Raw genomic sequence first — 26808 nt, forward strand, 5'->3', positions numbered from 1 at the left:
ATTCGTGGGCATCATGCGACAGGGCGCCTCGCTTTTCTTCAAGTCCTTGCCAGGGTGATATCTATCTCATCATGGCTCGCCGGCTAGTATGACACTAATTTACACCCTGTTAAGCCTTTTGCTAACACCTAATTTGTGTAGGTCCGAGCGAGTGTACAGCTCGGTTTATTCGCAACATTCATTATCCTCGTCATCGTCATTCTCGATAATCGATTCAGTGTCCTTCCCTCCTCAATCCATGGCCATCTTCCGTCGCATTATTCCGGCTACGTGATTACAGACGTGACCGTCACAACATGTTCTTCCCTCAATCCATTCTCGAGCTGTAAGCTAGACCCAGAAACCTGGTACCGCGTCGATAAGGACCTTTACCTGCGCTCGGGCTGGACCTCGAGTGCCTACGTTCAATTCAGGCGGAAAAAGGAGGAGGAATTGGGTCCTGATGACAAGGTGGTCATCGATTTGAAAATCAGTCGTATCACCCCCCCGTCTGAATCTGTTGGAAAGACAGAAATCGAAGCGTGGGAACCCCGACCGGGAGGCATTTGGCTCAAGCGCTCATCCTCCCGCCATGCCAGCGACTCCGAAAAGGCTGTAACCTACCTCGATGTTCTTTATGGAGCGGATGCTGTCGATCCTCGTCCCAACTGGGAAGTCAAAGATACACCTATTCTCTTGGATAGTCGGACGGAACAGTTGGAGACTCGTCTTAGTATTCGAAGAGGGCACCCGCAGGCCAAACCCAAGAAACCCGTTCCCAGAATCAACGAGAACGGAAAATTTAAGGTGATGCAGTTGGCGGATCTCCACATGAGTACCGGTCTCGGCCACTGTCGTGACCCTGTTCCTGCGGAAGCGGTCGCTGGTCAGAAGTGTGAAGCCGACCCCCGAACCTTGGAATTCGTCGAACGACTTCTCGACGAAGAGAAGCCCGACATGGTCGTCTTCTCTGGTGACCAGGTCAACGGAGAGACTGCCCCCGATGCACAAAGTGCTCTCTACAAGTCTGTAAAGCTTTTGGTCGATCGCAAGATTCCTTACGCAGCCATCTTTGGAAACCACGACGACGAGGGTGACCTCAACCGGGAACAACTCATGTCCATATATGAAGACCTCCCTTACTCTCTTTCAGCCGCCGGTCCCGAAGACATTGACGGGGTCGGAAACTACGTTGTCGAAGTCCTCGATTGGGGCAAAAGCACACACTCTGCGCTGACCCTCTATTTCCTCGACACACATTCCTACTCCCCCGACGAGCGTCAGTTCCGCGGCTACGATTGGATCAAGCCGAGCCAAACTCGGTGGTTCAAGAACACCGCCCAAAGCCTAAGAAGGAAACACCAGGAATATAACCATATCCACATGAACGCGGCATTCATCCACATCCCGCTTCCCGAGTATCGCACGTCAGGAAAGTACTTTAAGGGTGCATGGATGGAACCTCCCACTGCACCGGGGTTCAACTCTGGCTTTAAGAGCGCTCTCGAAGAAGAGGGCGTTTTGTTTGTTAGTTGTGGACAGTAAGTCACATGCTTTCTAAGATTCTTTTCTGTCAATCCGAAGACTAACTGTTCTGTAGTGATCATGTCAATGATTATTGCATGCTCGAGCAAGACGAAAATTCGAAGCCCTCTCTGTGGATGTGCTACGGCGGCGGTGTCGGACTAGGTGGATACGGTGGCTACGACGACTTCGTCCGACGAGTGCGTTTCTTCGACTTCGATAGAGGCCCCGGTCGTGTATCAACATACAAGCGTCTAGAATGGGGTCAAACGGAAGCTAAAATCGACGAAATGATGATCGTGGACGGCGGTACCGTCAACGGCCCAGACAAAGCATCCTAACAACGTCTGTCTTCTCTCTCTCTCTCTTTGTCTCTCTATTCTCCTTTCATTTTCCTCTTCCCCATCATGCATCGAGATGTCAGCGTGTCTGCACTCCCCCTGCACTCACATACTGTCGTTTCCGTTCTTGTCGGCGGCTTTTCTCTTATTTTCCTGTACATATATCTTCTTGCCCCTTGCCTCATTAGGTCGGCGTCTGCGGGGGAGTCTTATCTTTTCTGAAATATTGAAGCCATTTCTCCCAATCTTATTCTACTCAAGACCTTGTAGGCCTGGACTGTAACGTTGACTTTTCATTCATCGATAAACAAACACTACAATTAATCTCCCGTGAATATCTTACATCGCTACCAATTTGATTCCATCCTCACCACCATTTTTCGAAGAAAACTCGCTGCTCCCCGCCCTCGCCTAGAATCTCAACCAACTTCTCCACAATGGAATCAATCATACCAGGCGGTCCACATACATAGCATACCGTGCCACGAGAATCCAACTTACCATCTGTACCTACGGCCGCAGAGCGCAGATCTTGATCAGATATCTTCCTTGGGTGGATTTTGATATCCGGAGGAGACCCAGATGAGAGCAGATCAGGCGATGAGCCCAAGTTCGTAAGGAAAAGGTCTAGCGAGATCCGAAGCCGATGCGAAATCTCTTGAGATCGGACTATCTGGCGCAGACGCGGAAGAAACAGGACCTGGTCTAGTACTGCGTCTGCCGATACTGTTTCCCGGTTTTTCGGTAGACGGCTGGAGTATAGAAAGCGGATGGTTGTTGGGTTGGGGGTGTGGGGTTCGTTGTTGTTTAGGTGGGAGAGCATGGATATCAGAGGACTGAGACCGCGTTAGAATTTCCTTATGAGGGGTTGAATTCAACAAGTGAAGTCTTGGTTTGTCCTGGTGTGCGTTTGTATACCCCGAAGATAACGGACATGATGTTTGGGGAGTATCACTTACTTTATGCCAACACCACCCGCAACGAAGACCACATTCTGCACATCGTTGATACTGACTCCAGTGGGTGGCCAGATGAAGCTTCCACCAACTCGGATATTTAGCTCCTTGCCTAGGATCTCTTCCTTTGGTCTCCATAGCCATGCGGCCGATGGATTGCCTGGAGAGTCTTGTACAGCCAGCTCCACATACGGTGGGCGCCCTTGAGACTCTGAAGACGGTTCTAGCGCCTCGCCAGCCAATGAGTCTTTGGAAGCCTCTGGTGGCGGTAGCACTTGCGCATCTGCTGGGGTGGAGGTGATAGTGAAGCCCCCGGCTTGGGAGATGGAGGGAATATGGACATCAAGCCATTGGCCGGGGAGGAAGCTGAATGGTTGTTGATTAGTGTCCTGTATAATGCGTCAGTAATGCATCTTGAAAGTGCGTGATAAGATTATGCCTAGGTGTGATTGGAACCCTTGGCCGTGCGGGGCATGTATATCCAACGGCGCGAGGGGGACAACCAGCACCGAGAGTGGCAGCATATATGGGTCAAAGTTATGGGGGATATGGACATGTATAAAAAAGCAACAGATGAGGAAAGAAAAGAAATATTGCCGTACATTATTCTCTTGGGGTAGAGCGAACTGTAGTAGCCGAACGGAGGGGTTGACCTGTTCGATGTGCGACAGTCGCACTGGATGTAGTCTATTTTGCCGGGGCTCTGCAGCTGTACGCAGCTCATGAGGAATTGAGTTATCTCTTTGGGATGTCATTTGGCCTGTAGTTCTTGAAATGGAGCGGAATCCAAGTTGACTAGGTCGAATGATGCGGAGTGGAATAGTTGAGCGAAGAGCAAGCGGATACAACTGGAACGACTTCATCAAGGTATATCAGGATACGTATACGTATCACGCTACAAGGGTGTAATTGGATGGATTTAGTTGATAAATTATCAGTTTAAATGGTGGATGGAGTCTTTGAATGTGAGGCCAAGTCTGTCACGGTTTGGGATTCCCTGCTGACCACATGACTTCCTCTCTACCTAGGTACAACAACCTTGGAATTCATTAAGCCATCACTCGACAACTTGAAGAGTTGAATATGACGAACTGAGAATTATTGATGGCTATCGCTATCACAGACGAGAGAGACCAACCTCTTTTTTTTTCTCATTTTCCTGACTCCGGGGCTAACATGGGTATATGTACAGTCCACTGCATAGTCACAGATGCGACTCACATCACCCCCCACATCAGCGTTTCGCCAGGCGCTTCGCACTAAAAGCTGCAAGTTCCCTCGGATTGCCAAGGTTTGGTGATCCTATTGAGGGGAATAATGTGATGAGGGCTCTATGCAGATCAGTCATCCTATCACACCGTCTAGCGTGTGACGACCGGCGGTCTTCCCTCGATTCCCGTCGTCTCATTGGTGTGACGAGTCCGGGTTGCTACTTACGCTGGCGCTTTGCCGCCATCAAGCATTGGCCAGATGCACCTCCCAAACACACATCAATCCCTCTGCACGGTCTTCCCATGCTGATTCGTGCCCCCTCCTGCATGCGATGGCTTGTGCCTTCGTCCACTCGTTGGTCTCGAGCTCATATCTAACGCTCGTCCTCCGGGTTGCCCAGACTTGTGTTCTTCTACTTTTTTTGACCTCCCCTACCACACTGAAACGTTTGACCCTTTAAGTGCGACAGACTGTATGTCTTAGCCAGCCGGTCTGGTTAAATCGCATTGTTCAAAGATTTAATTCTTCCATAAGCGCTTCGGCTGAACGGTCAGTTTGGGAATAATAGAGTCGATCTTTATTGTGAATCCTGCAAAATCACCGCCAAAATGCAGTTTATGTTCCCCAAAAAGCACAAGCACCACAAGCTTGTCCTTTGGTTGATGGCCGGGGAGTTTCCAATCACCATCGTAATGTTGACATTGACGGGTATCGCTTCCCACAATCTATACCGGACATTGTTATGGCAAGATGGGGCGGACAATGGATTTAACAGTGCTCCGAACGAGGCACTGTATGCAGCATCGAACTACAGACCATTCAAGACCCCCATGGTTTGGTCCGCTTTGTAAGTTCCTCACTATACCCAATATTCAAGAGCTAGCCGCTGACCCTGGGAATAGTATCACCAACTACAATCTTGTCCTCGGTGTCTTGAGCACGTTCTTCCTCATCACAAAATTGCCAGTCCACTGGATGAAGCTGTTTTATCCTCCTGTTGCGGTCGCCGTCCACGGGTCCTTGATCATTCTCTACATCGTGTCAGCGGTCTACCAGGCTGGGTCTGACATGTCAGACCCTAAACATCCCCAACCAGGAGCCCCTTGGTACATTGCAAAGAGTTGCAGTGTCGCCTCTAAAAGGTCCAATATTAAATACTGCATGCAAGCTAAAGCGCTCTTTGCTGTGACCGTCATCATCATGTTAGTTTGACCTTCCCACTCTGACGTTTCTTTGCTTGCCCCCATTCCGCAAGGAAATAGTTAGCTAACAGTCCCCTCAGTATGTACTATGTAGTTATCCTCGGCTTCAGTATCCACTCCTGCTTCATCACCCCCGAAGAACGGGAAGCGATCCTGGAGCAGAGAGAAGAGCGTCGCATCGAGAAGGAATTCGAAGAAGAGATCATCAAGTCTCCCAGAATGATCCCAATGACCCCTGGCTCAATGCCTCGAGGACCAGGCATGGTTCCCCGCACCCCTGGGGTTCCGCCTATGGCTGTTGGAGGAAATATCTCACCCTTCGCACCCCGTACGCTGGCCTTCAACCGACTCGGCAATGGTAGCACCGCCTCGGACCTCCCGCTGCGGGACAACTCCCGTGTGCAGGCCCAGTACCCGCCGTCGCAATCGAATGAAGTCAGCCCGGAGAGTTCGACAGGGTCGCCAATGTACTTCCCGCCGCCCCCAAAGAAGGCTGCTAAGGCCTGAATGGACTCGGGGTTGAATTGTTGTTCGTGAGAAATTGCTTTTGTGATACCACTTGTTGTTGCCCATACATCACCTTCATTGTTTAACGGGACAAGGACGGCGTTCAGATGGGTTAGTTCCATTCCTTTGACCCTCTCCGTGGGCTTGCCTTCTATTGGCCGAACGTCTATGAGTCTTTAGTATATACGGTCATCATCTTCGGCGTTGGGCTTTTGATTTGCTCTGACTCCGTCGAAAATCATGTAATTCCTCATAATCAAGTTTTTGAGTCACCAAGGGAAAACGTATATAAATTCCGTAGTGCTTAGTACACAATGTTTGTAAAATAGATCACGGCCAGCTATATACATTGAACCAAAGAAATCAATTTCACAGGACATAACATCATCACCCATGCGATAGCGAGCATGGGGCTCATCTGAAGATCATTGGAAATTCGGCGCTCGGGGCGAGGGAGAGCATGCTTGACCAGCAAAGCGCCCGAACAACTGAGGGGGTATCTTGACTTGAACATGCAAGACAATGGAGGGAAGACCTCGGAAGGTCACCAGCCCGAGAAAAGCAAATAAACCGAGAACTGAAAAATTAGGCCGATTCCTGGCGCTTCTTCTCCTTCTTAGACCAGCGCACTAAAAAGAAAAAAAGGCAACTGGGTTAGCTCATTCCGTGCCAAGAGTAGATAGGTTACAAGTACGCCTGGGGGTTGCAGGAGGCGGTGGAAAAACTTACAGCCACAAGCATTGCACAAAGTCTTAGGCCCATTAGGCCCCTTTCTCCATTCCGGCGAGTCTGCTGTTCCGCAGTCGCTACAGACATGTTGTGCCTTGAGCCTTTTACGGCGATCACCTTCCTGAGCATTGCGCTCTTGGTCAGCAGCCGTGGTGATGTCGATATCGCAATGTATCAGACGGCCAAGGCTGACACCTGTACTGAGGCCTTGCGATCTCTCGCCCTCTGCATAGTTAAGACCCGTCATGACTTCGATGCCGTCGATGTGTGAGTAAACCTTGCGGTTATTCCGCTCTGGGTAATATCCTGTTGATTGGCCTGTGTCGGATTCATCCGAGTTCGGCCCCACAGTATCCGTAGAATCAGGATCACTAGATGTTTCCCCCGAACGAGAGGATTGTTGGACCTGGTTCTCGGTCACAGGAGCGCTAATTTCCTGCTCGCTCCTAGAGTAGGCCGCCCGAGCCGCGGTAGCATCTTCATCTTCTTCTTGCTTCAATTTGGCAATCTGTTGGATCAGACGTGCATTCTCAATCTTGTGTTCCAAAAAAGAGTCAAGAAGCTGCGAGACCTTGTTGGGACCTGGTCGGCACACGAGAAAAAAGCCAGTGCAGGGCCCGTTGGCGGGTGTGGTTCTCACTGTCGGACGCTCATCCTGATTTGCAAGATGTGGGTGGCCATAGGCCTCCATGAGACAATATGTATTGCTGGTCTTTTGGAATCGCAAATAGGTGCGGAATGATTGGTTCGCGGCGACTGAGTCGTCCAAGTCTCTCTGGAATATTGGCTGGTCGTCCTTATGAACGTACTGTGCCATAAGACTTCCCTCGAGTTGTTTTGCGCCACGGCCGGTGATATTCTTACACGATGGTGAGGCATAGGTGATTCGGCCTTCGGGGGTCAGGAGAAGTAGCATATCCTTCATTTCATCGAGAACTCGCTCTGTCCAGCCCGCATCATGTTGTACGCTCTGGTATCCCCTGTGTTGAGCACCTTGCACACCGTAGTGCCCGCCGTAGGATCCATGAACTTGCTGCTGCTCCATTGCATACCCTGAATGCCCCTCGTTGGACTCTGATCGCATCTGGGAGGTGGATAGAGGCATACCCTCATAGAGTTGTGGGCGACTTAGAGCCATCTGGAGTGTAGTATACAGAAATTAAAACGAGGGTGATATCACGGCGTTACTGATATGTTTGAGCTCTTGCGTATCCGACGTCTCTCATAAAGAGCCAGGAGATTTCCCTAAAAATCGATGGCCGCACGAGGGAACGGATATAGTTGGGTGTTGAGGATGGAATGGTTCATTATCCAAATTCGACGCGGTATGTTCGGCACATTCGGTCAAGAGGGGGGTGAACAGTGCGCCTCTCAGAAGATACACATCTTGTCACTGAGGGTCTGGATCTTGAAAAGAGAGGACCGGGGAAATAAGAGCCGGCCATTGCTGCTTGACGAAAGACCGCCGATCCCTGCCCAGGTGTGGGCCTCAGCACTTTAGTACGATCACGTGACTTCGTGTCGCCTTGACGCGGGACTATGTGACCGATCACAATCAACGGCAATCCGAGCAATTTCATTTCTCAGCTTTGTCTCTTTTTAGCTTGTATTTGATTGCATTCGATAAATCTAACGGCCAACGGGCTCAAACGCCCCTCTCAGAGCTTTTGTCCAAAATGTACGTGCTGATAATTCCCCGCCTCGTGTCGCGATGCTAACTGGATTTTAGGTGTAAGTGCAACAGATCTATACCTCGGCGAGAAAAAAAAGGATCCAACGGTCATCTAATGTACTATAGCGAAGATCGATAAGCTCTCTATCCTGGGGTACGTCTCTCCAAGTTTTTAATCCGCGTGCAACCGCTGCGGAGAGTAATTACACCCGTGCTCATCAAATCGCGCTTGTTCTAGAGTCCGCTCCTTCGATAATACGCGCAGCGAAACAATCCAGTTCCACACACCCCTCACGTTGATTGTCGGATACAATGGCTCAGGAAAGACTGTACGAAACGGGGAAATGGGCGACTAGAGTTTGCGAACAGCAGAGAACTGACGCAGATCTAGACCATCATCGAGTGTCTCAAATATGCCACAACGGGCGATCTCCCTCCGAACAGCAAAGGTGGTGCTTTTATTCACGACCCGAAACTATGTGGCGAGAAAGAGGTACTGGCTCAGGTGAAGCTCTCATTCAAGTCCACTTCCGGAGCGAAAATGGTTGCCACGCGCAGTCTACAACTTACGGTCAAGAAAACCACGCGACAGCAGAAGACACTAGAAGGCCAGCTGCTTATGGTCAAGAATGGTGAACGCACGGCTATTTCATCGCGAGTGGCTGAGCTGGACCAAATCATGCCGCAGTATCTGGGTGTGTCAAAGGCCGTACTGGATTCAGTCATTTTCTGTCACCAAGATGAAAGTCTGTGGCCAATGAGCGAACCGTCCGTGCTGAAAAAAAGATTTGACGAAATATTCGAGGCTATGAAGTACACCAAGGCCATTGACAACATCAAAGCACTGCGAAAGAAGCAGAATGAGGAGCTTGGCAAATTTAAGATCATGGAGCAGCATGCGAAAGAAGACAAAGATAAAGCAGACCGTGCTGAAAAAAGATCCGTCAAGCTTCAAGATGAAATCGAGGCCTTGCGCGAAGAGACCCAGCGGATGTCGCAAGAGATGCGGCGCGTTGCGGAGCTTGCTGATAAAGCTTGGACGCAATCGGAAAGTTACGCCCAGGTCCTCGGTGCTCTTGAGGGCAAGCGCATCGAAGCCAAAAGTATCCAAACTACCATTGACAACCTCAAGAGACATTTGGTTGAGCTTGATGACTCTGACGAATGGCTTGAATCCACCTTGGAGCAATTCGAAACGAAGCAGATCCAATACCAGCAGCAAGAAGAGTCACAAAAGGAAAACTATATGGAAATTAAGGACCGGATCGAGCAGACTCGGCACCGCCTTGGCTTGAAACAAGCCGAGAATGGAAAGTTTGAAAACGATAAGGCCAATTTCGAGCGCCAGTCTCAAAGGCGCCAGAACATGATCAATGAAATTGCTCGCGCCAATAACATCCGTGGCCTCGGCGAGAAGATGGATCAGTCTGAAATCGACACCTTCATGCAGAAGATCAAACGCCTTTTAAGAGAACAGAATCAGTCTTTGGATCGTGTGAAGCGTGAAGCTCAGAAAGAGCTCCGTGAGGTTCAAGAAACATTGAATGAGATTGGGCAAAGCAAGTCCGCACTTCAAGAAACCAAGAACGCGGCAAAACGACAGATCGCTGCGAATGACAAGGAGGCAACAACTTATCAAAAAAAGCTCAACGAAATCGAGGTTGATGAGGGCTTCCAGGCCGCGCTTGAGTCAAAGGTCGAGGATATCACGTCAAACCTTGAGCACGCGAAAGAGCGAGCCAAGACTGCTTCCTGGGATCAAGATATCCAGGATACAAATGCAGAAATCCGTCGCCTTGAGGATGAAAGTTCGAGATTGAACACTGAACTCATTGATTCAACGAAGAAGGCCGGAGACTTGGCACGCCTAGACCACCTCAAAAAAGAATCGAAGGACCGTGAACGCAGTCTACAAACAATGAAAGGAGCTCATGGGGATCGCCTTGAGAAGGTCGTTGGCTCAGACTGGAAGCCTGAAACACTGGAGCGAGGGTTCCAGCAAGCTCTTGATAGTGAATCAAAGCAGGTAGCCGATGCAGAGCGAGAGCGCGATGGCGTGAGCCGAGAATTGGAGCACGTAGAATTCAAGCTTAAGACAGCCAAGAAGAACCTCAAGCAACGACAAAAGGAACTTGATGAATGCGTGAAGGAAATTCACGAAGCAGTCGACGCAGAACCTTCCGAATACCCCGAAATTGTGAAGGAGCGCCAGGCACAGTACGATCTTGCTCGCAAAGACGCTGATCAATATGCTGGAATGGGGGAGTATCTCACCAAATGTCTTGATGCTGCTAAGCGCACCAAGCTGTGCCGAACATGCCAAAGATCGTTCAAGAATGAGGCGGAACTCCAGACCTTCACCAAGAAGTTGGATGCCCTAGTCAAGAAGGCTGGCCTTGATGCCGAAGACGAGACCCTGAAGGGCCTTGAAGAAGACCTTGAAACCGCCCGTGCTGCTAGTGCATCCTATGATACTTGGGTCCGTTTGTCAGAGACTGTCATCCCAGAGCTTGAACAAGAAGAGCAAGAATGTGAAACCCAGCGTGACCAGCTTCTGGAGAAGCTGGAAACCCAGGATGGAAAGGTCAGCGAGAAGACCGAAAGCAAGCGTGACGTCGAGGGGCTTGCCAAGACAGTGAGCACTATCGCGCGTTACGATGTCGAGATCAAGACGATCAAATCACAAATTCAAGAGCTTTCCGCAAAACAGCAAGACGCTTCAACTGCTCGCACCCTGGAAGACATCCAGGAGGAAATCGCTTTAATCAACGAAAAGTCACGGGAGTTGAAAAAGACTCTTACGAAAGTGACAAATGAGAGAGAAAAGACGCGGTCAGAGATCAACAAGCTCGAGCTTGAGTTTAGGGATGTGAAGAGCAACCTAGACAATGCCAAATTCCAGCTGGAAAAGAAAGCGGACCTGACTATCCGGATGGAGGAATTTAAGAAGCTCAATAATCAGCAGCGGGACGCAATTGAAAAGGCAGATCGAGATATCGAAAGTCTCACGCCGGAATTGCTTCAAGCCCAAGCCCGTTATGATGATATCAGCCAGCGAGCCGACGAGCGTGAACGAGACTTGCAGCATGAGATTAGTCGATTATCCGAGAACATCCATCAGCTTGATCTTGCCAATGACGACATTAACTCGTACAACCAACGGGGAGGCCCGGACCAGCTTGAACGAAGCAAGCAAGAGCTTCAAGAAATTGAAGCTGACATTGGCAAACTCGAAGCCGATCAAAGCGAGATTACAAGGGAGATCAACAAAATCTCGACCCAACTCAAGGACAGTGAAAACACAAAGCGACAATACTCCGACAACTTGACATATCGCCAAGCCACTCGATCTCTCAACACTGTTGTTGAAGAAGTTGAGCAATTAGAAGCACAGAATGCCGAAGTAGACCGAGGCCGTTTCAAGCAAGAGTCAGAACGCTGGACTCGTGAGCACAATGCCCTTGCTGCCAAACAGGCGAGCAAGATGGGCGAAATGAAGTCCAAAGACGACCAATTGATGCAGCTGCTGGCGGACTGGAACACAGATTATAAGGATGCCTCTTCGAAGTACAAGGAATCCCACATAAAGGTCGAAACCACCAAAGCCGCCGTCGATGACCTGGCTCGATACGGCGGCGCTCTCGACAAAGCAATTATGCAATACCACGGTCTGAAGATGGCAGAAATCAATGCCATTGCTGGGGAACTGTGGCAGAAGACCTATCGCGGAACGGACGTCGACACAATCCTCATCCGATCCGATAACGAGAATGCTAAGGGCAACCGATCATACAATTACCGCGTCTGCATGGTCAAGTCAGGCGCCGAGATGGACATGCGGGGCCGATGCAGTGCAGGCCAAAAGGTTCTGGCTAGTATCATCATTCGTCTTGCCCTTGCGGAATGTTTCGGTGTCAATTGCGGCCTTATTGCTCTTGATGAGCCCACTACGAACCTGGACCGAGACAATATTCGCTCTCTGGCGGAGTCGCTGCATGATATTATCCGCACTCGTCAGCAGCAGGCTAACTTCCAGTTGATTGTCATCACGCACGATGAAGAATTCCTGCGCCACATGAAATGTGGTGATTTCAGTGACTATTACTACCGTGTTTCGCGCAACGAGAGACAGAAATCGATCATTGAGCGGCAGTCAATCGCTGAGGTATGTGTTTAACTTGGTCTTTGGGTAATTCTCTATGCTAATAATGTTCCAGGTCATGTAACACTTCTCGCAAATGCACCCTCTTCTTTCAGTCGTTCTTCGGAAATTTTACTGGCTACATAGCTTTGCCTGGAGTAATCTCTTTCTCCAATCTGTTTTAGGCCGTTTTTAAAACCAAGCATACTTCGGCGTTGATATTATCAAATGATGTTGAATTTACAATTTATTGCTATTGCTTTTTGATACCTATGCGCCTCCGCCTATTAGAGCGTTCACGAAATTTGAATAACAAGAGAATGCAACATGCGCATTAAAAAAATATTCCCAAGAAATAGTACACAGTCGTAAGGGAAAAAAGATGCTATGCTACAGAGAGCCGATTTCTCAGGGCAAAGAAACCAGTTGGATCAATCGAATCCAAAGACAATACTAGAACAAAACGGCACTATCTTACACCTGCTTCTCCACCTCGCCTCTAGCCTCAGCGAGCATGCGCTCCTGGTCCTTCTTCGCCTGCCGGATAGCCTGCACACGCTGACGATCCGGACCGGACCTCTTCTTGATCTCCGCCAACTTCTGTGACAGCGCGATATCCTCGCTATTGGCGGGGACTACCTTCGCGTTCGTCATGGCTTGCACGCGATCCCAGATCTGCTGGTACGTGCGGTTCTTGATATCCAGAACAGCCGATTGCTCGTTGGCCTCGGGGGCCGGGGCAAGCTCATCGACGACCTTCTTTTCGTTTGCGAGGGCCGTTGCGGCACTGCCGACACGTTCGGCGAAGTAAATTGTCAATGCTGCGGGCCCTTCCTGGTTGGAGGTTTGTGTCACAGTCATCGGCACGCCCGGGTTATGATATTTCAGTCGTGGAAGGCAGTTACGCCAGAAATGCCGCGCGCCTCCGTGGCCCTGGTCGATCTTGCGTGCATATGTGAGGTGGAGTCGGGTGACGGCTGGGAATTCTTTTGATGCGGAGGTGAGGGTAGGGAAGACGGCTGCACCTGTGCCAATTTTGGTCTGGAGCATCTGAAACAGTGAAAGAACGAGTCAGTTGATTGATCGCATTTCGGTTAGGCCGTGGGAGACAACGCGAGTTCGGCCTCGGAGGTTGCAGGGTCGGAGATCTCAAGGGACAGGGTTTCGGCTTACTCTCTGTTGACAAGAACATTTGGTATTAGTCTATCGATTCTGCGTTGCTTTGGGGCAGCCCGGAGAGGAGGAGCTCAGAGAAGTTATACATACAGTTTGCAGCTTGCGAAGCCGCTTGAACAAGTTGACCATGACGAAAGGCTGTTCCGCACAGGGACTGGCCCTTATGCGATGAGATGTGTGGGTATAGGTATAAGACGAGAGTGCAAGATTAATTGGCAATAATCTTGCTCAGCAATAGGTAATATATGGCCGGAATTGCGAGTTTGTTGATCGGGGAAATTTATCGCAGATGCGCTTGTCGGCGAAGAAGTTGCTCCGTGATAGTCACGTGCGCCCTCCAATCTATAGATGGTATTGATCAGGTCACATAGAACACGTTTAGTTAAATCTCACTCTAGAGACAAATAAGGACTGAAGACTCGTCTTATAAACTCAATTTGCATTTATCTCTCGAGTCAAGTTCTCTTAACTTGTCATCTCCTTTACCTACCAATTCATCTTTACAACATTCTCAAGGACTTCTGAAGTGTGGAGCTCCCCGTAAAATACAATACACTCGGATTACATTGACTCACAAACTGAACAAACAGATTTTATATCTCGCCCCGCGCTTCTTTTGTTCCCCTCCGCTCTCCAAGGGAATTATAGGCCAATTCTGACAATCAGGAAAAATGGCCGCCGCAGTTGCATCCGCAGCTGAGCTCGACCCGAGCAACAGCTCAAAGAACACCCTCAAACTCGAAAATGTTGATATGCCCCTCCCCCACCATGATCGATTTTAATTCACTAACATTTCCCCTACCAGACCGAAAAGCGAGACACCCTAATCGCAATCGAAAAGAAGTACCAGGCACAATGGAAGGAAAACAAGATTTTCGAAGTCGATGCGCCCTCGTTCGAGGAAGCCCCCCAGGGCTCCATGACCCCCGCCGAGCTCCGTGAGAAGTACCCCAAATTCTTCGGTACTATGGCCTACCCTTACATGAACGGTACTCTGCACGCCGGACACAGCTTCACTGCTAGTAAGGTGGAGTTCATGGCTGGATTTGCCCGCATGGAGGGCAAGCGTGCCCTTTTCCCTCTGGGCTTCCACTGCACCGGTATGCCTATCAAGGCCTGTGCCGATAAGCTTGCCAACGAGGTTAAGAAGTTCGGTCAGGGTTTCGAAGGATACAACGAGGAGGCAGAGGCCGCCCAGGACCTTCTCGCAGCCCCCACACAAGAAGTTAAGACCGAGGCAGGCGAGAAGTTCTCCGGCAAGAAGAGCAAGGCCGCTGCCAAGACTGTGAAGATGAAGTACCAGTTCCAGATTATGCTGGCAATTGGCGTTCCTCTGAATGAAATTCACAAGTTTGCCGACGCTGCCCACTGGCTCGACCACTTCCCTCCTCTTGCCATCCGTGATCTTGACAGCATGGGTGCCCGCGTCGATTGGCGCCGCCAGTTCGTCACCACTGATGCTAACCCATACTACGATGCTTTCGTGCGCTGGCAGATGAACCGCCTGCACGAGCTCGGCAAGATCATGTACGGCAACCGTTACACCGTCTACTCGCCTAAGGACGGTCAGCCTTGCATGGACCACGACCGCACTGAGGGTGAGGGCATTGGTCCTCAGGAATACTCTGCGATCAAGCTCCAGGTTAAGGAGTGGTCGCCAAAAATGGAAGAGCTCGTGAAAGGAAAGATTGAGGATGACGCCAAGGTATTCTTCGTTCCCGCTACCCTGCGTCCCGAGACCATGTATGGCCAGACTAGCTGCTTCGTCGGCCCAAAGATCAACTACGGCCTCTTCAAGCTGAAGGAGAAGGAGTACATTGTCGTGACCAAGCGCGCTGCTTGGAACATGGCCTTCCAGGGTCATTTCTTCGGTGATAAGTTCCCCAAGACTCAAGACGAGCTTCCGCAGGTTCTTGAGGTGCCTGGTTCCGCCTTCGTTGGAACACTGGTCAACGCACCTCTGTCTTTCCACACCGCAGGTATCCGCATCCTGCCCATGGAGAGTGTTTCGGCAGCTAAGGGTACTGGTGTTGTTACCTCTGTCCCCTCCGACAGCCCCGACGATTACGCCACCCTGGTGGATCTGGCGAAGAAGGCTGAGTACTATGGTATTCAGAAGGAGTGGGCTGAGCTGGAGATCTTCCCGCTCATTGACACTCCTACTTACGGTAACTTGACCGCCCCTGCTCTGGTCAAGGAACTGAAGATCAACTCTCCCAAGGACGTCACCCAGCTTGCCCAGGCCAAGGATTTGGCCTACATGGAAGGTTTCTACAAGGGAACTATGCTAGTCGGTAACTACAAGGGCGAAGCTGTCAGTGATGCTAAGGACAAGGTCCGCAAGGACCTCTACGACAGTGGCGACGCCTTCCCCTTCGCCGACCCTATGGGCAAGGTTGTCAGCCGTAGTGGTGACGACTGTGTTGTTGCCTACCTGGGCCAGTGGTTCCTGAACTACGGTGAGAACGACGCCGAGTGGCAACAGGAGACCCTGAACCACGTTGTGAACAACCTCAACACTTACTCCGCCGAATGCAAGAACGGTTTCGAGAAGAACCTCTCTTGGCTTAACAGATGGGCATGTGCCAGAACCTACGGTCTCGGATCCCAGCTTCCATGGGACAAGCAGTTCCTGGTTGAGAGTCTGAGCGACAGTACCGTCTACATGGCCTACTACACTATCGCTCACCTTCTTCACGGTGACCGGTACGGCAAGACCACTGGCCCCCTGAAGGTGACCGCGGAGCAGATGACTGACGAGGTCTGGGACTACATCTTCACAAGACGGGAGATTAGCGACGAACTTGTCACTAAGAGTGGAATTAGCAAGGAATCTCTGCAGAAAATGCGCCGTGAATTCGAATACTGGTATCCTCTCGATGTCCGTGTCTCCGGCAAGGACCTGATCCAGAACCACTTGACCTTCTTCCTCTACATCCACATTGCTCTCTTCCCCAAGGAGTACTGGCCCCGTGGTGTTCGTGCTAACGGCCACTTGCTCCTCAACGGTGAGAAGATGAGCAAGAGTACCGGTAACTTCCTGACTCTCAAGGATGCCGTTGACAAGTTCGGCGCCGATGCTACCCGTATTGCATTTGCCGATGCTGGTGACAGCATTGAAGATGCCAACTTCGAGGAGTCCGTTGCCAACAGCAACATCCTGCGTCTCCACACCTTGAAGGATTGGATTGAGGAGGTTGCTAAGGACGAGACTCTGCGCACTGGCCCTGCTGATGCCTTCGCCGACAAGCTCTTCAATAACGAGCTTAACAGCCTTGTCCGCGAGACCCAGAAGCACTACCAGGAGTAAGTTTACAGCTGACTGCTTTGCATTCTATCTAATTTATTGACATCGATGGCTAACTATCTATCTAGCACTAACTTCAAGCTCGCTCTTAAGTCTGGCCTGTACGACTTCACTAGCTCCCGTGACAGCTACCGTGAAGCTTCCACCGCTGCTGGGGTGGGTATGCACCGGGATACCATTCTGCGCTACATTGAGCTGCAGGCTCTGATGCTGGCACCCATCACTCCTCACTGGGCTGAGCACATCTGGCTTGAGGTTCTCAAGAAGGTCAGTTCTCTTCTCCCGCTTCATGCTCAACCTTTATCTAACACCATTTAGTCCGAGTCCATCCACCACGCCCAGTTCCCTGTCGTGCCAGAGCCCTCTCCTGAGTTGACCGCCGCTCAGAACTACGTCCGTAGTACCGCAAGCAACATCATGGGCTCCGAGGCCAACTTCACGAAGAAGCTCTCCAAGGGCAAGGCCATCTCCTTCGACCCCCGCAAGCCCAAGCAGCTTACCATCTACGTTGCCAAGAAGTACCCCAACTGGCAGGAGAAGTACATTGACCTGGTGCGCGAGTCCTTTGACTCGCTGAACCTCTCCTTCAACGACAAGGAGCTCAGCGCAAAGGTCGGCAAGCTTGGTGAGATGAAGAAGGCCATGCCCTTCGTCCAGAGCCTGAAGCGCCGTCTGGTCAACGGTGGCGAGTCCCCCGCCACCGTCTTTGATCGCAAGCTTCCCTTCGACGAGTTCGCCGTTCTGTCCGAGATGGTGGGTGGCCTGAAGCGCACCTCCGGTTTCAAGGAGATTGAGCTCATTGCCGTTGATGAGGGTGGCAAGACTGGTGAGGTTATTGGCACTGGTGAGAAGCGTGAGGGTCTGTCCGGCGAGAATGCCGTGCCTGGAACCCCTACCTTCCAGTTTGTCAACATCGAATAGATGACATTTCTTTGAAAATTACAGTCTCATTTGCCAGTTCCAAAAGATTATGCTTGATGACTTCTGCGAAAACCAAATAAAACACATAGCATATAGCATTTTATTTTTCAGTTCTATTCCTTATCTCTAAGCATTCCGGACTAAATGAATAATTCCATCTCTGCCTCGTCATCTGGGGACCTGCTCTGGGCGAGACGCACCACTGCATTTTTAAGATTCCAACCTTGGAAGTCGACTCCGGTGCTGTGGCAGGAATTCCACCGCTAGTCAAGGACACACCGGATTGAAACAATTGGCTTTGCTAGTTATTGCATTGTCCTAATTCTTTTCTATACTATATAATATTCCCAAATATTCAAGTCTTGACAGTGACATGGAGAAAGAATACTTCATGCACTCGGCTTTAAAACACTCAACAATCTGTATACGTCGCAAAACAACCCATGAATCAACCGACTGAACTAATGCACATGAATTGCAAGAAAAGAACTCACCTGTTAAGACCTTCCTTCAATGTATCTTCTTCCTGTGAGAAAACCAATCGAAACCACCCAATATCTCTTGAATGCTCTTCCCCGGGATGCAAGAAGACACCGGCATCGACAAGCCTCTGTGCAAGAGCAAATTCTCGATTTCGTGGGGAAAGAGCACCGTCAGCGAGGAGATAAGGTGACAAGTCGACGTAAACGAAGAAGCCAGCGTTTCTGAAGACCAAATCAGGTGAGAATTTGAATGTCTTCGTCCGAGTTTGTACACTCACCCGCCCTTGACATAGTTGATTCCTTCCTTATTGAGCACTGAGGTTGTAAGCCGGTAGGCTGAAGTGAGGCCCTGTCTTGCTTTGGCTGTGAAGCTTGTCACAAAAGCTTGGTCTTCTAAGATCGCGGTGCCAATTGTCACCGCTGCTTGTGAAGCACCGTGGAGTCTCCTATATAGAGTCAGTTTTGCTAGATATGCGATTCGGTGTTTCATGATGCTAGATAGAGATCTCACAGGATTGCTTTGCAGGCTTGACGAAGCTGTTGGTTCTGGGTGACCAAGAACCCGAGGTGGAGGCCTCCGGAAGCGAAATCCTATAATGATGCTACATCAGATTGGTTGCCTCTATTGAGATTATCCGACGCCTACCTTGCTGAAGCCATATAACACATGGACCAGATTAGGATCTATCAATCCCGTAAAATCCAGCGAGAGGATCGACGTAAACGGCACAGCCTCGGGGTCACCAGAGTCAAACACACAGGAAGCGTAGACCTCATCACTGATGAGATGGAGATTGTGCTTGTTGCAGAATCGGGCGATAGCCTTGAGTGTCTCGACCGGGTAACAACGACCTGGCGGTGGCCATTTAGTTCAATTCAATGGACTGAGTGGCATACATTGCTCACCAACAGGGTTATGCGGATTGACAAGCAGCACAGCTCGGATTCTCTGACCCTGTTCCTTGGCAGCCTTCAAAGCTAGCTCGTACTTTTCCACAGAAGCAGGTGAGAATGCCTCTTCCACAGATGTGTCGGCATAAACCATTTTCACGCCAGATTCAACACCGTAGTCGAGCTCAAAGCGGCCGTATACAGGTCTACTGACGAGAATCCCATCCTCGGGTTCTGCGAGACTGTATCCCAGCATACTACCAAGTGAGGTCGGGGAGTCTGCAACGATTATGTCGTCGGGGTAAATTGGGGTATGTGGGTTGAGGATATTGTTCAAATGAACTGCTGCAGCGGCTGGTAATCTTGCAGCTGTTGGTGCACTCGACCGGTAGCTGACAGAATCTTGTGTAAAGGCGACCTATGCGAGATTGTTAGGATGGGATTCTTTCAACCAAAGGACCCCATGTCGACACTGGACTATGTACTTTTTCGTTGATATATTTGGCTATCTCTGCCCTCATTGGTTTCTGGTTGGAAGTTAGTTTTGGGATTCCAGCTTGCGGGGGATATAGATACATTCTCCGCCATGCCAAATGAGATGAGACCCGTCGGGTTCTTCTCTGGGTCATAGGTCTGGGTTAGACTAAATCGCCAGGGCTTAGCCAGCTCGCTGACATTTTCGCTTCCCCGAGAAGATAACATCGTGGGATAGACAAGCGTGAAAGTCGATTTGCTGGATGTCAAGGAGAGGTATATATTTCGAAGATTAGACTGGATATTGCGGCAACATCAACATCAAACAAGATAATTTTACAAAGAAACAAATGTAGTTTAGTGACTCAAAAAACTTGTCAGATCAAATAAACACGGAGTTGAGATAGAGTCGTTGGAAAGAAGTCAAATGAATTAAGGTGAAATACTAATCCTGGCCCCCACCTGCGGGGACCGTGGGGACGAGCACTATTTTGTACAACGTGCTTATGAACCCAAATATGGACGTATCTGGGGCTATGCATAGACGAAGTCAGTAGCATATCAAAAATATTGTACATATAAGAGAGGAGAAACGCCGAGCCGCTATGCTAAATGGCCTAATGTACATATCCAAATCACAACAATCAATATCTCGTGCGCGGCCGTTTGCGTTTGTCGATTTTCTTCTTCTCTGCAATAAAGTTCCAGCATTCAATCGGACGCCGGGAGCCAATATGTTTCCCGTTAGGAGTAAAAACCTCGACTTGCGGATAGGAAGGTTCGTCTTCAGCGTCCCGCTTGCTGCGGATTTGTATACTGAGCTCGATCCAGCCGCAGCCCTCAATGAGAATATCTGCCGACATCACACGGTATGGCAATGAAGGCACTGGAATTCCCCTGTCCTTGATAGCTTTGGCGAGCGAGGTGGGAAGATTCGAGTTGGTGGTATCCCACTTCAAGTCGAATACACCGGCCGAGGCCATTGTGCTGCTGGTTCCTTCTTTCATAATGACGGTCCCCCGATATGGGGTTTCCTCGGCCTGCGTCTCAATGGCTTTTTGTGTGTTGGTGATGTGAGACTCGAGAGGTAGGAAACTGGCGGACATGACCGTATCTTGTGGATTCACTGGTGTGATGCGAATAAGACCACCACCAAGCAGAAGGGACTGGCCGGGTTTAATGGTTAAACGTTCCGGCTTGATCCGCTTTGTCATGATCAAATCACGCTTGTGTTCATCCTGAACGAAGTCCTCCAATAGACCACGTTCTAGGCCAGGCAAATCGATAACCTCGCCCTTCCCACGACCGAATGGAATACGGATAGGCGAGACTGTAGTGCCTGGAAGGGAAGATACGACTGGGAGCACAGGATAGAGATCCTCGCGAGGGGCAGGGGGCAGAAGGCTGTTGGGGTCAAGAAGGGTGGCTTCTCGCTGGTTTGGAATCTCATTTTCATCACGGTGGCGTTGAACCCACTCTTCGATTTTCTCCACATTCCTGGAATCCTTGGGGAAACAAGCTTCAATGAAGCTGCTCTTTCCAACATTTGCCTTGCCAACGACCCAAATGCCGCCGCCATGCTCTCGGATCTCTTCCTTGACTTCTTTGGTCCACCAGCCACGGTGCGCGCTAATCATGTGCACGTTGCCCAAGCGGGCCTCCCTCCCTGATCTTCCCAAAGCTGCTCGGAGCTCTGTGCGAATGTAGTCCATCTTCGAGTCTACCTGCTCTTTCGTTGCCGCCAAAAGATCTGAGCGCGTGATTATAAACGATAGTGATGGAAGTTTTCTTCCGCGTTCGTATTTCTCATTTGTAGATCGTCGATTCCGAGAACGTTGCTCCTGCAGCATTAAAGCCCAATGAATGCGTGGAACGAGAGACATTGGGAAATCTGCGGCATCGATGATATGATAGACACGATTGTATTTAAATGGCGATTCCTCCAGATAGTTTCGTATGGACAAAATAGTCGGCTTGGGCGAAGAGACTGCCTTGTTGTGGTGTATCAAGTCGTGGCAACGATCGCAGACTTCGCTGATTCGACCCGTGGATCCAAGAAAGTTGGTCTCGGGATCGACAGCTTCATCCGGAAAAGCTCCATCTTTGTGTTCAGTTAGCAAACGGCGCGCTCAAGTAATAGTCTAGACGTCTCACCTTGAATGGGCTGGGGTGGCACTGCCTCCTCAATGGCATTGTTCTGCTCTGTGCTCAAGGCATCTCCCTCGGTGAATATAGCATTATTTTGTTTTGCAGTTTTGTGTTCAATTGCTTCCTTTCTCACGGCCAGTAGCTTCCGAATCTGCTTTCGTGAGGTACCATAGTATCCTGGCTCGTTTGCCTCAACTGTCTGGGAGAATGCGCCACATCCTGGGCAGCACACAGGCAGTGAATCGGCTAGGGTCTCAACCTGAGGCTCAGCTTGGGGCTGTTCGCGCCGAAAGCGAGTTGTTGAGAAGCATCGGCATTGCCTCCGGAGGTCCGTCAGGGCTTTGGATTGCGGCGCGACGCGCGATTGTGAAAAGAGCGTTTGAGCCTGGGATCGAGGGATGGTATTTGGGAGCAAACGCAGCAGATTTAATCTTGGGTTTCTGAACACTGCGCCTCGAGAGCAGAGCGACATGATGGCGTGTGAAAATGCGGAGTTGCGGAGCTTTTTTTCTTTGGAGACAGTTATCTATTATCTATCGATAGCGCGAGTGGCAAGTTCGGGCCACCGTACAAGTATGAGCCAAAGCTGCGCAACCTGGGAACAAGAACATTATTTTACACATTAGTAGACTAAAGTAATGCTGAAATTGATGGCAGTGGACAAGTTTTGTATTGCGCACTCCTATCGGAAGTTGAAATTATTGACACAGAAGGCGCTGAAACACAGATGCGCTGGAAAATCCCTGAAAGTAGTAGTAAAAGAACGCCGTCATGAACCATGGAAAAATATTGGTTACGATAGAATATCAAGCACGCGCTTTTCCCTTTCCCTTGCCAGAATCATCCATCTCGTCATCGGAGTCGCTCATGAACTCGTCGTCCTCATCGAAACCAATGAATTTCCTGGGTGCAGCCTTTTGAAGCCCAGAGGGTCCAGAAACAGCATTGGATGATTCTCCGTTTTCCTCGCTCTCTTCATCCTCGCTGGATGAAGCATCCTCCTCACTTCCCTCGTCGCTGGCACTGGTGCTGGATCCACCTAGGATTGCGTCGCGAAGATTGTCTGTCCATCCGCCATCCTTCACAGCCCGCAAAACTGCTTCGCGGGTCTTTTCGCTCATTTCTTCCCTATCTTCCATCCACTGTCCATCTAGCTTCTGTCTGCCGCTACCGTTCTTCAATTCGTCTTGGCGTTTTTCGGCCATCTCCACCACAGACTGCCATCGGCGCTGGCGTTCCTCCTTCTCTTTCTTGTCCATCTCTGGCTTGACAGCGAGGTATTCTGCGAGAGCTTTTGCCTCATTGACAGTGCGCAGCCGGCGGCCATCGAGGTTGCGACTGGAGCCATTGTTGTCGCCTTGATTGCGCTTGCGCTTGCTGGACATGCGGCCACCAGCGGCACGCAGCTGGGAACCGAAACCACCTTTTCCACCACAGACGGGGGCAGTCAGGCGAAGTGGGAGGAGTGTGGAGGTAGAGACGCCATCATGGGTCTGGAGGAAAGATTGAATGCATTCAGAGGTGGCCGTGAGCTGTTTGTTGTTTGTTGTAGTAAGAACGAGCGACTGAAGAGAAAGTGATGATGGGAGATATGACGCGATCTTGGCCGTCAGGTCTGATGTGCTCGCTGTCGATGGCAAAGTGAACGAGAGTGTCGCGGGCAGCGGCAGTCCCGGAAAGGTCGACAGTAGGACGTTGACATTTGAGGAAGCCATATTTGAGTGTCTCAGAAACAATTCCCGAGATAAGAGAGTCCAAGTGGTGAGTTCTTTGCAGGAAGAAAATACAATTGTAGGCTCGAAAGATTGAAGATGTTGCGATAAGATCAATGATGAGGCGGTCTCTGCCACGCTGACTCATCATTGGATCTATATTACATAAGCAATGAGCATCAGTACCTCTCACGTGATATATGTACATGATCATGTGATCTGAACCACAAACTGATTAGGGTGCTAACCCTACACCCAATTCGGACCGTCGCACTTTTCTCGCGGCGAAGCTCCACTCTTCATCCATCATTTAAATCAACCATTATTCTCGGGCGTTGTCAAAGCGATTCCCCGACTTGCACCAGGAACTCGCGACAATGTACGTATTCTCGTTTTTGCGATTATTTCCGACAGATTCACTAACAATGGCGCAGGCTTATCCCCAAAGACGACCGCAAGAAGATCCACGAGTACCTCTTCCGTGGTATGTAACGAGAACCCTCGTCGACGTCCCTGCGACCCTGCGACATTGCGCTCCGGTCATCTGTGTGCAGATTCACTAACCTATATTCTAGAGGGAGTGCTCGTGGCCAAGAAGGACTTCAACCTTCCCAAGCACGGTGACATTGACACCAAGAACCTCTATGTCATCAAGGCCCTCCAGTCCCTGGACTCCCGCGGCTTTGTCAAGACTCAGTTCTCGTGGCAGTACTACTACTACACCCTCACCCCCGAGGTACGATTAATCCATGCCTGACACGTCTACATGTCCCAATACTAATTGCATAACAGGGTCTGGACTACCTCCGTGAGTGGCTCCACCTCCCCGCCGAGGTTGTCCCCGCCACCCACATCAAGCAGCAGCGTTCCCACGCTCCCCCCCGCGGCATGATGGGCGGTGAGGAGCAGCGCGGTGAGCGCCGTGGTCCCCGTGCTCCCCGTGAGGGCGGTTACCGCCGTCGCGAGGAGGGTGGAAAGGAGGGCGGTGCCCCCGGCGAGTTCGCCCCCTCTTTCCGTGGTGGCTTCGGCCGTGGCCGTGGTGCCGCTCCCCAGGAGTAAATGCTGAGAGGCATTGGTGTCCTGTCAACCACTTCTCGGTCAATCTAGAGTCTTGATGGTGTATCCGAATTTGGCTGCCGGACTAGAGGTTTCTCGAAACGGGCCTTACACTCGGTGCACCTCGTTCCAGTTTCATTGGGACTTGGGGATACAGGGAACAAAATAAAAAGAAGAAATTTATGTTTCCACCGGTTTCATGATGTAAAATGATGTAAAATGATGTAGAGTCACATTGATTGATTCAATGGTAAATTCATGACTTGAGTGAAATTGGTATTCGTAATCTTCGTGTAGGTCTTCTAGCTTTTTTGGCTGGTCGACATGTTTGCGCACTAAGATCTTTACACGCTCTGATCTATATACAAGGCCTTTCTGTTAGGCTAAAGTGAGCACCCGCCTTACAAGAATCTCTTCCGGTCATAGCGGACCACAGCTTGCAAAATGACAGATGCTCCAGTGGCGCAATCATCAGCCGTGGAGAACTCCTCAGGGTGATGGCTGAGGCCATCTTTGCATGGGATAAAGATCATGCTCGTTGGGACACGCTTGGAGGTGAAGACACTGTCATGACCAGCACCACTCATAATGGTCCGCACAAGTGATTTTGTATCCGCAACAGAAGCATCTGCGACAACAGCCTGAGCTGACTGCTGCACGCAATCGATGCAGTCTTCATGGAACTTGACGGCAGGCGAGTCGAAGTCAAGAGTCCACTCGACACGGCAGGGCTTACCAATACCAGCACCTTCAGCTGCAGCAATAGCATCGAAAGCAGTGCGCAGCTCCTTCTCGACTTCGGCAACTAGCTCTGTCTCGGGTCCGCGGATGTCCAAGCTAAAGCTCACCTCTCCAGGAACTGTGTTCACGCTACCGGGCTTTGCCTCGACAATGCCAACACTGGCTAGACAACCCTTTGAAGATGCTACTTCACGTGCGCGCACCATCATTTGGGCAAATGCATAAAGGGCGTCTGCTCGATGTTCGAAGGCGGTGGTACCTGTGTGTGTATCTCGACCGATGACGTTGAGACGGAACCATCTGTAGGCCTGCACAGCTGTCACGACTCCGACTCGCTGATTTGCAGACACCAAGTATGGGCCTTGCTCAATGTGAACTTCGAAATGGGCAGCCATTGGCGTCGATTTATACGAGCACGGAACATCGCCCAAGTAACCGATCTTCTGTAGGGCACTCTTCATGGTCTCTGGTGCTGATGCTGCTGTGGGAAGCGATGCCACGGTTGGCACCTCTTTGAGATTATGCGCATGCGCCAATGGAATGCACTCGGCCCATACACCACTTGAGATCATGCTGATTGGGAATCGGGCACCCTCCTCGCTGTACACGGTCAGTGATATTCCTTTTTCCAAGTTGAACTTCAGGATCTTACTTGGTCCAGTCGACAACCCCGACTCCGCCCTCCGTCTCTAGACCCATGTCATTCATGGTCTTGATAACTTCGATACCTGACAACACACCCAGGATACCATCGTATCGACCACCAGTCGGTTGTGTATCGAGGTGACTGCCAATGAATGTGGCGGGTACATCTGCCCTCCGCCCAGGACGAACAGCAAAGATATTACCCATCTCATCAACGGTGACGTTGCACTTGAGATCTTTCATGGTCTGAATGAACCAGTCACGGACACTCTTGTCATCTTCTGAAAGCGCAAGGCGCTGCATGCCAGTATCTGTGGGTCCACTATCAATCGCCGAGGCTTGTTAGCTGTAGTTCTTCAGCAACCCTGGAAAGGATGGTTGTAGCTTACTCTCCCCATCTGATTCCAGATCCCCATTGGCATGAATGATGTAGGTCGTTCGCTAGGCGTTCCTTGTTGGCTCTGAGTGCAGAGACCTCAGTCTCGGAGAGTTCAGTTGTCAACATAGTTTGTATTCGTGAAGAAGAAAACGTTCGAGCAAGGTTTAAAAACACAGGTTTGGCAGATTGAAGACGCGTTCTTGGGAGAGTTCGTAAAAAGTGAGAACAGGCCATAATGCAGCGTCCTATCGCGTTATAAATGAAAGCTGGAGGGCTTGGAGTACTTTGTATGGTCATTGATAAGAAGTGGAGTTGGGCGGACAAAAGTCCGCATTCCCGCGATAGTCCCCGGTTTATTCCAACCCCCGCAATATGGAGACATCACCATGTTACTTCTCCAATTAGCGGATTTACTGGGTTGACTCTTTTGAAGTGAACATATGTACGAATCTACAGGCATCTTTTGTCTTAAATGGAATCACCGTAAATCCCACATATATCCTAGTTGCCAGCATGAACATTGTGGACCTCATACTCTGTTCTAACTTATTGTTCACCATTGAAGTATCAAACTAGTGACCCCGTGCTTGTTGGAGTCGCATCTTCAACGTTG

The 26808-nt window shown here is 50.3% G+C and overlaps 13 protein-coding genes across 13 annotated transcripts; 6 read left to right on the forward strand and 7 right to left on the reverse strand.

Moving 5' to 3' along the window:
• Positions 1 to 71: 71 nt before the first annotated feature.
• PEX2_021090 (metallophosphoesterase family protein) lies at positions 72 to 1844 on the forward strand (the record flags this gene model as incomplete). The annotated part of the gene is made up of 3 exons (XM_016739384.1): positions 72 to 86; positions 142 to 1520; positions 1580 to 1844. 3 exons carry the CDS (start codon positions 72 to 74, stop codon positions 1842 to 1844), a joined length of 1659 nt encoding a protein of 552 aa, XP_016601517.1.
• A 367-nt stretch (positions 1845 to 2211) lies between these two features.
• PEX2_021100 (FAD-dependent oxidoreductase) lies at positions 2212 to 3555 on the reverse strand (the record flags this gene model as incomplete). Its single annotated transcript, XM_016739385.1, has 3 exons — positions 2212 to 2680; positions 2804 to 3189; positions 3403 to 3555. The coding sequence occupies 3 exons, from the start codon at positions 3553 to 3555 to the stop codon at positions 2212 to 2214; spliced, it is 1008 nt and encodes a 335-aa protein (XP_016601518.1).
• A 429-nt stretch (positions 3556 to 3984) lies between these two features.
• PEX2_021110 (uncharacterized protein) lies at positions 3985 to 4389 on the forward strand (the record flags this gene model as incomplete). Its single annotated transcript, XM_016739386.1, has 1 exon — positions 3985 to 4389. One exon carries the CDS (start codon positions 3985 to 3987, stop codon positions 4387 to 4389), a length of 405 nt encoding a protein of 134 aa, XP_016601519.1.
• A 231-nt stretch (positions 4390 to 4620) lies between these two features.
• Positions 4621 to 5721, forward strand: PEX2_021120 (uncharacterized protein; the record flags this gene model as incomplete). The annotated part of the gene is made up of 3 exons (XM_016739387.1): positions 4621 to 4859; positions 4915 to 5214; positions 5295 to 5721. The coding sequence occupies 3 exons, from the start codon at positions 4621 to 4623 to the stop codon at positions 5719 to 5721; spliced, it is 966 nt and encodes a 321-aa protein (XP_016601520.1).
• A 585-nt stretch (positions 5722 to 6306) lies between these two features.
• On the reverse strand, positions 6307 to 7588 carry PEX2_021130 (GATA transcription factor LreB; the record flags this gene model as incomplete). The annotated part of the gene is made up of 2 exons (XM_016739388.1): positions 6307 to 6350; positions 6451 to 7588. 2 exons carry the CDS (start codon positions 7586 to 7588, stop codon positions 6307 to 6309), a joined length of 1182 nt encoding a protein of 393 aa, XP_016601521.1.
• A 189-nt stretch (positions 7589 to 7777) lies between these two features.
• On the forward strand, positions 7778 to 12348 carry PEX2_021140 (MRX complex DNA-binding subunit; the record flags this gene model as incomplete). Its single annotated transcript, XM_016739389.1, has 7 exons — positions 7778 to 7950; positions 8054 to 8128; positions 8180 to 8181; positions 8249 to 8276; positions 8361 to 8451; positions 8514 to 12287; positions 12340 to 12348. 7 exons carry the CDS (start codon positions 7778 to 7780, stop codon positions 12346 to 12348), a joined length of 4152 nt encoding a protein of 1383 aa, XP_016601522.1.
• A 389-nt stretch (positions 12349 to 12737) lies between these two features.
• Positions 12738 to 13313, reverse strand: PEX2_021150 (mitochondrial 54S ribosomal protein mL61; the record flags this gene model as incomplete). The annotated part of the gene is made up of 1 exon (XM_016739390.1): positions 12738 to 13313. The coding sequence occupies one exon, from the start codon at positions 13311 to 13313 to the stop codon at positions 12738 to 12740; it is 576 nt and encodes a 191-aa protein (XP_016601523.1).
• Positions 13314 to 14110: 797 nt separating this feature from the next.
• PEX2_021160 (leucine--tRNA ligase CDC60) lies at positions 14111 to 17667 on the forward strand (the record flags this gene model as incomplete). The annotated part of the gene is made up of 4 exons (XM_016739391.1): positions 14111 to 14185; positions 14245 to 16745; positions 16815 to 17013; positions 17065 to 17667. 4 exons carry the CDS (start codon positions 14111 to 14113, stop codon positions 17665 to 17667), a joined length of 3378 nt encoding a protein of 1125 aa, XP_016601524.1.
• Positions 17668 to 18157: 490 nt separating this feature from the next.
• Positions 18158 to 19742, reverse strand: PEX2_021170 (Pyridoxal phosphate-dependent transferase, major region, subdomain 2; the record flags this gene model as incomplete). The annotated part of the gene is made up of 7 exons (XM_016739392.1): positions 18158 to 18371; positions 18428 to 18595; positions 18661 to 18740; positions 18796 to 19001; positions 19056 to 19458; positions 19526 to 19567; positions 19617 to 19742. 7 exons carry the CDS (start codon positions 19740 to 19742, stop codon positions 18158 to 18160), a joined length of 1239 nt encoding a protein of 412 aa, XP_016601525.1.
• Positions 19743 to 20158: 416 nt separating this feature from the next.
• On the reverse strand, positions 20159 to 22134 carry PEX2_021180 (uncharacterized protein; the record flags this gene model as incomplete). The annotated part of the gene is made up of 2 exons (XM_016739393.1): positions 20159 to 21615; positions 21669 to 22134. The coding sequence occupies 2 exons, from the start codon at positions 22132 to 22134 to the stop codon at positions 20159 to 20161; spliced, it is 1923 nt and encodes a 640-aa protein (XP_016601526.1).
• Positions 22135 to 22468: 334 nt separating this feature from the next.
• On the reverse strand, positions 22469 to 23377 carry PEX2_021190 (telomere maintenance SDE2 family protein; the record flags this gene model as incomplete). The annotated part of the gene is made up of 1 exon (XM_016739394.1): positions 22469 to 23377. One exon carries the CDS (start codon positions 23375 to 23377, stop codon positions 22469 to 22471), a length of 909 nt encoding a protein of 302 aa, XP_016601527.1.
• Positions 23378 to 23751: 374 nt separating this feature from the next.
• On the forward strand, positions 23752 to 24433 carry PEX2_021200 (40S ribosomal protein eS10; the record flags this gene model as incomplete). Its single annotated transcript, XM_016739395.1, has 4 exons — positions 23752 to 23765; positions 23809 to 23858; positions 23950 to 24110; positions 24167 to 24433. 4 exons carry the CDS (start codon positions 23752 to 23754, stop codon positions 24431 to 24433), a joined length of 492 nt encoding a protein of 163 aa, XP_016601528.1.
• Positions 24434 to 24831: 398 nt separating this feature from the next.
• On the reverse strand, positions 24832 to 26321 carry PEX2_021210 (M20 family metallo-hydrolase; the record flags this gene model as incomplete). Its single annotated transcript, XM_016739396.1, has 3 exons — positions 24832 to 25771; positions 25824 to 26138; positions 26206 to 26321. The coding sequence occupies 3 exons, from the start codon at positions 26319 to 26321 to the stop codon at positions 24832 to 24834; spliced, it is 1371 nt and encodes a 456-aa protein (XP_016601529.1).
• Between the last annotated feature and the right edge of the window lie 487 nt (positions 26322 to 26808).

This window comes from Penicillium expansum (genome assembly GCF_000769745.1).
Source record: "Penicillium expansum strain MD-8 chromosome Unknown contig56, whole genome shotgun sequence".
Lineage (NCBI taxonomy): Eukaryota > Fungi > Ascomycota > Eurotiomycetes > Eurotiales > Aspergillaceae > Penicillium > Penicillium expansum.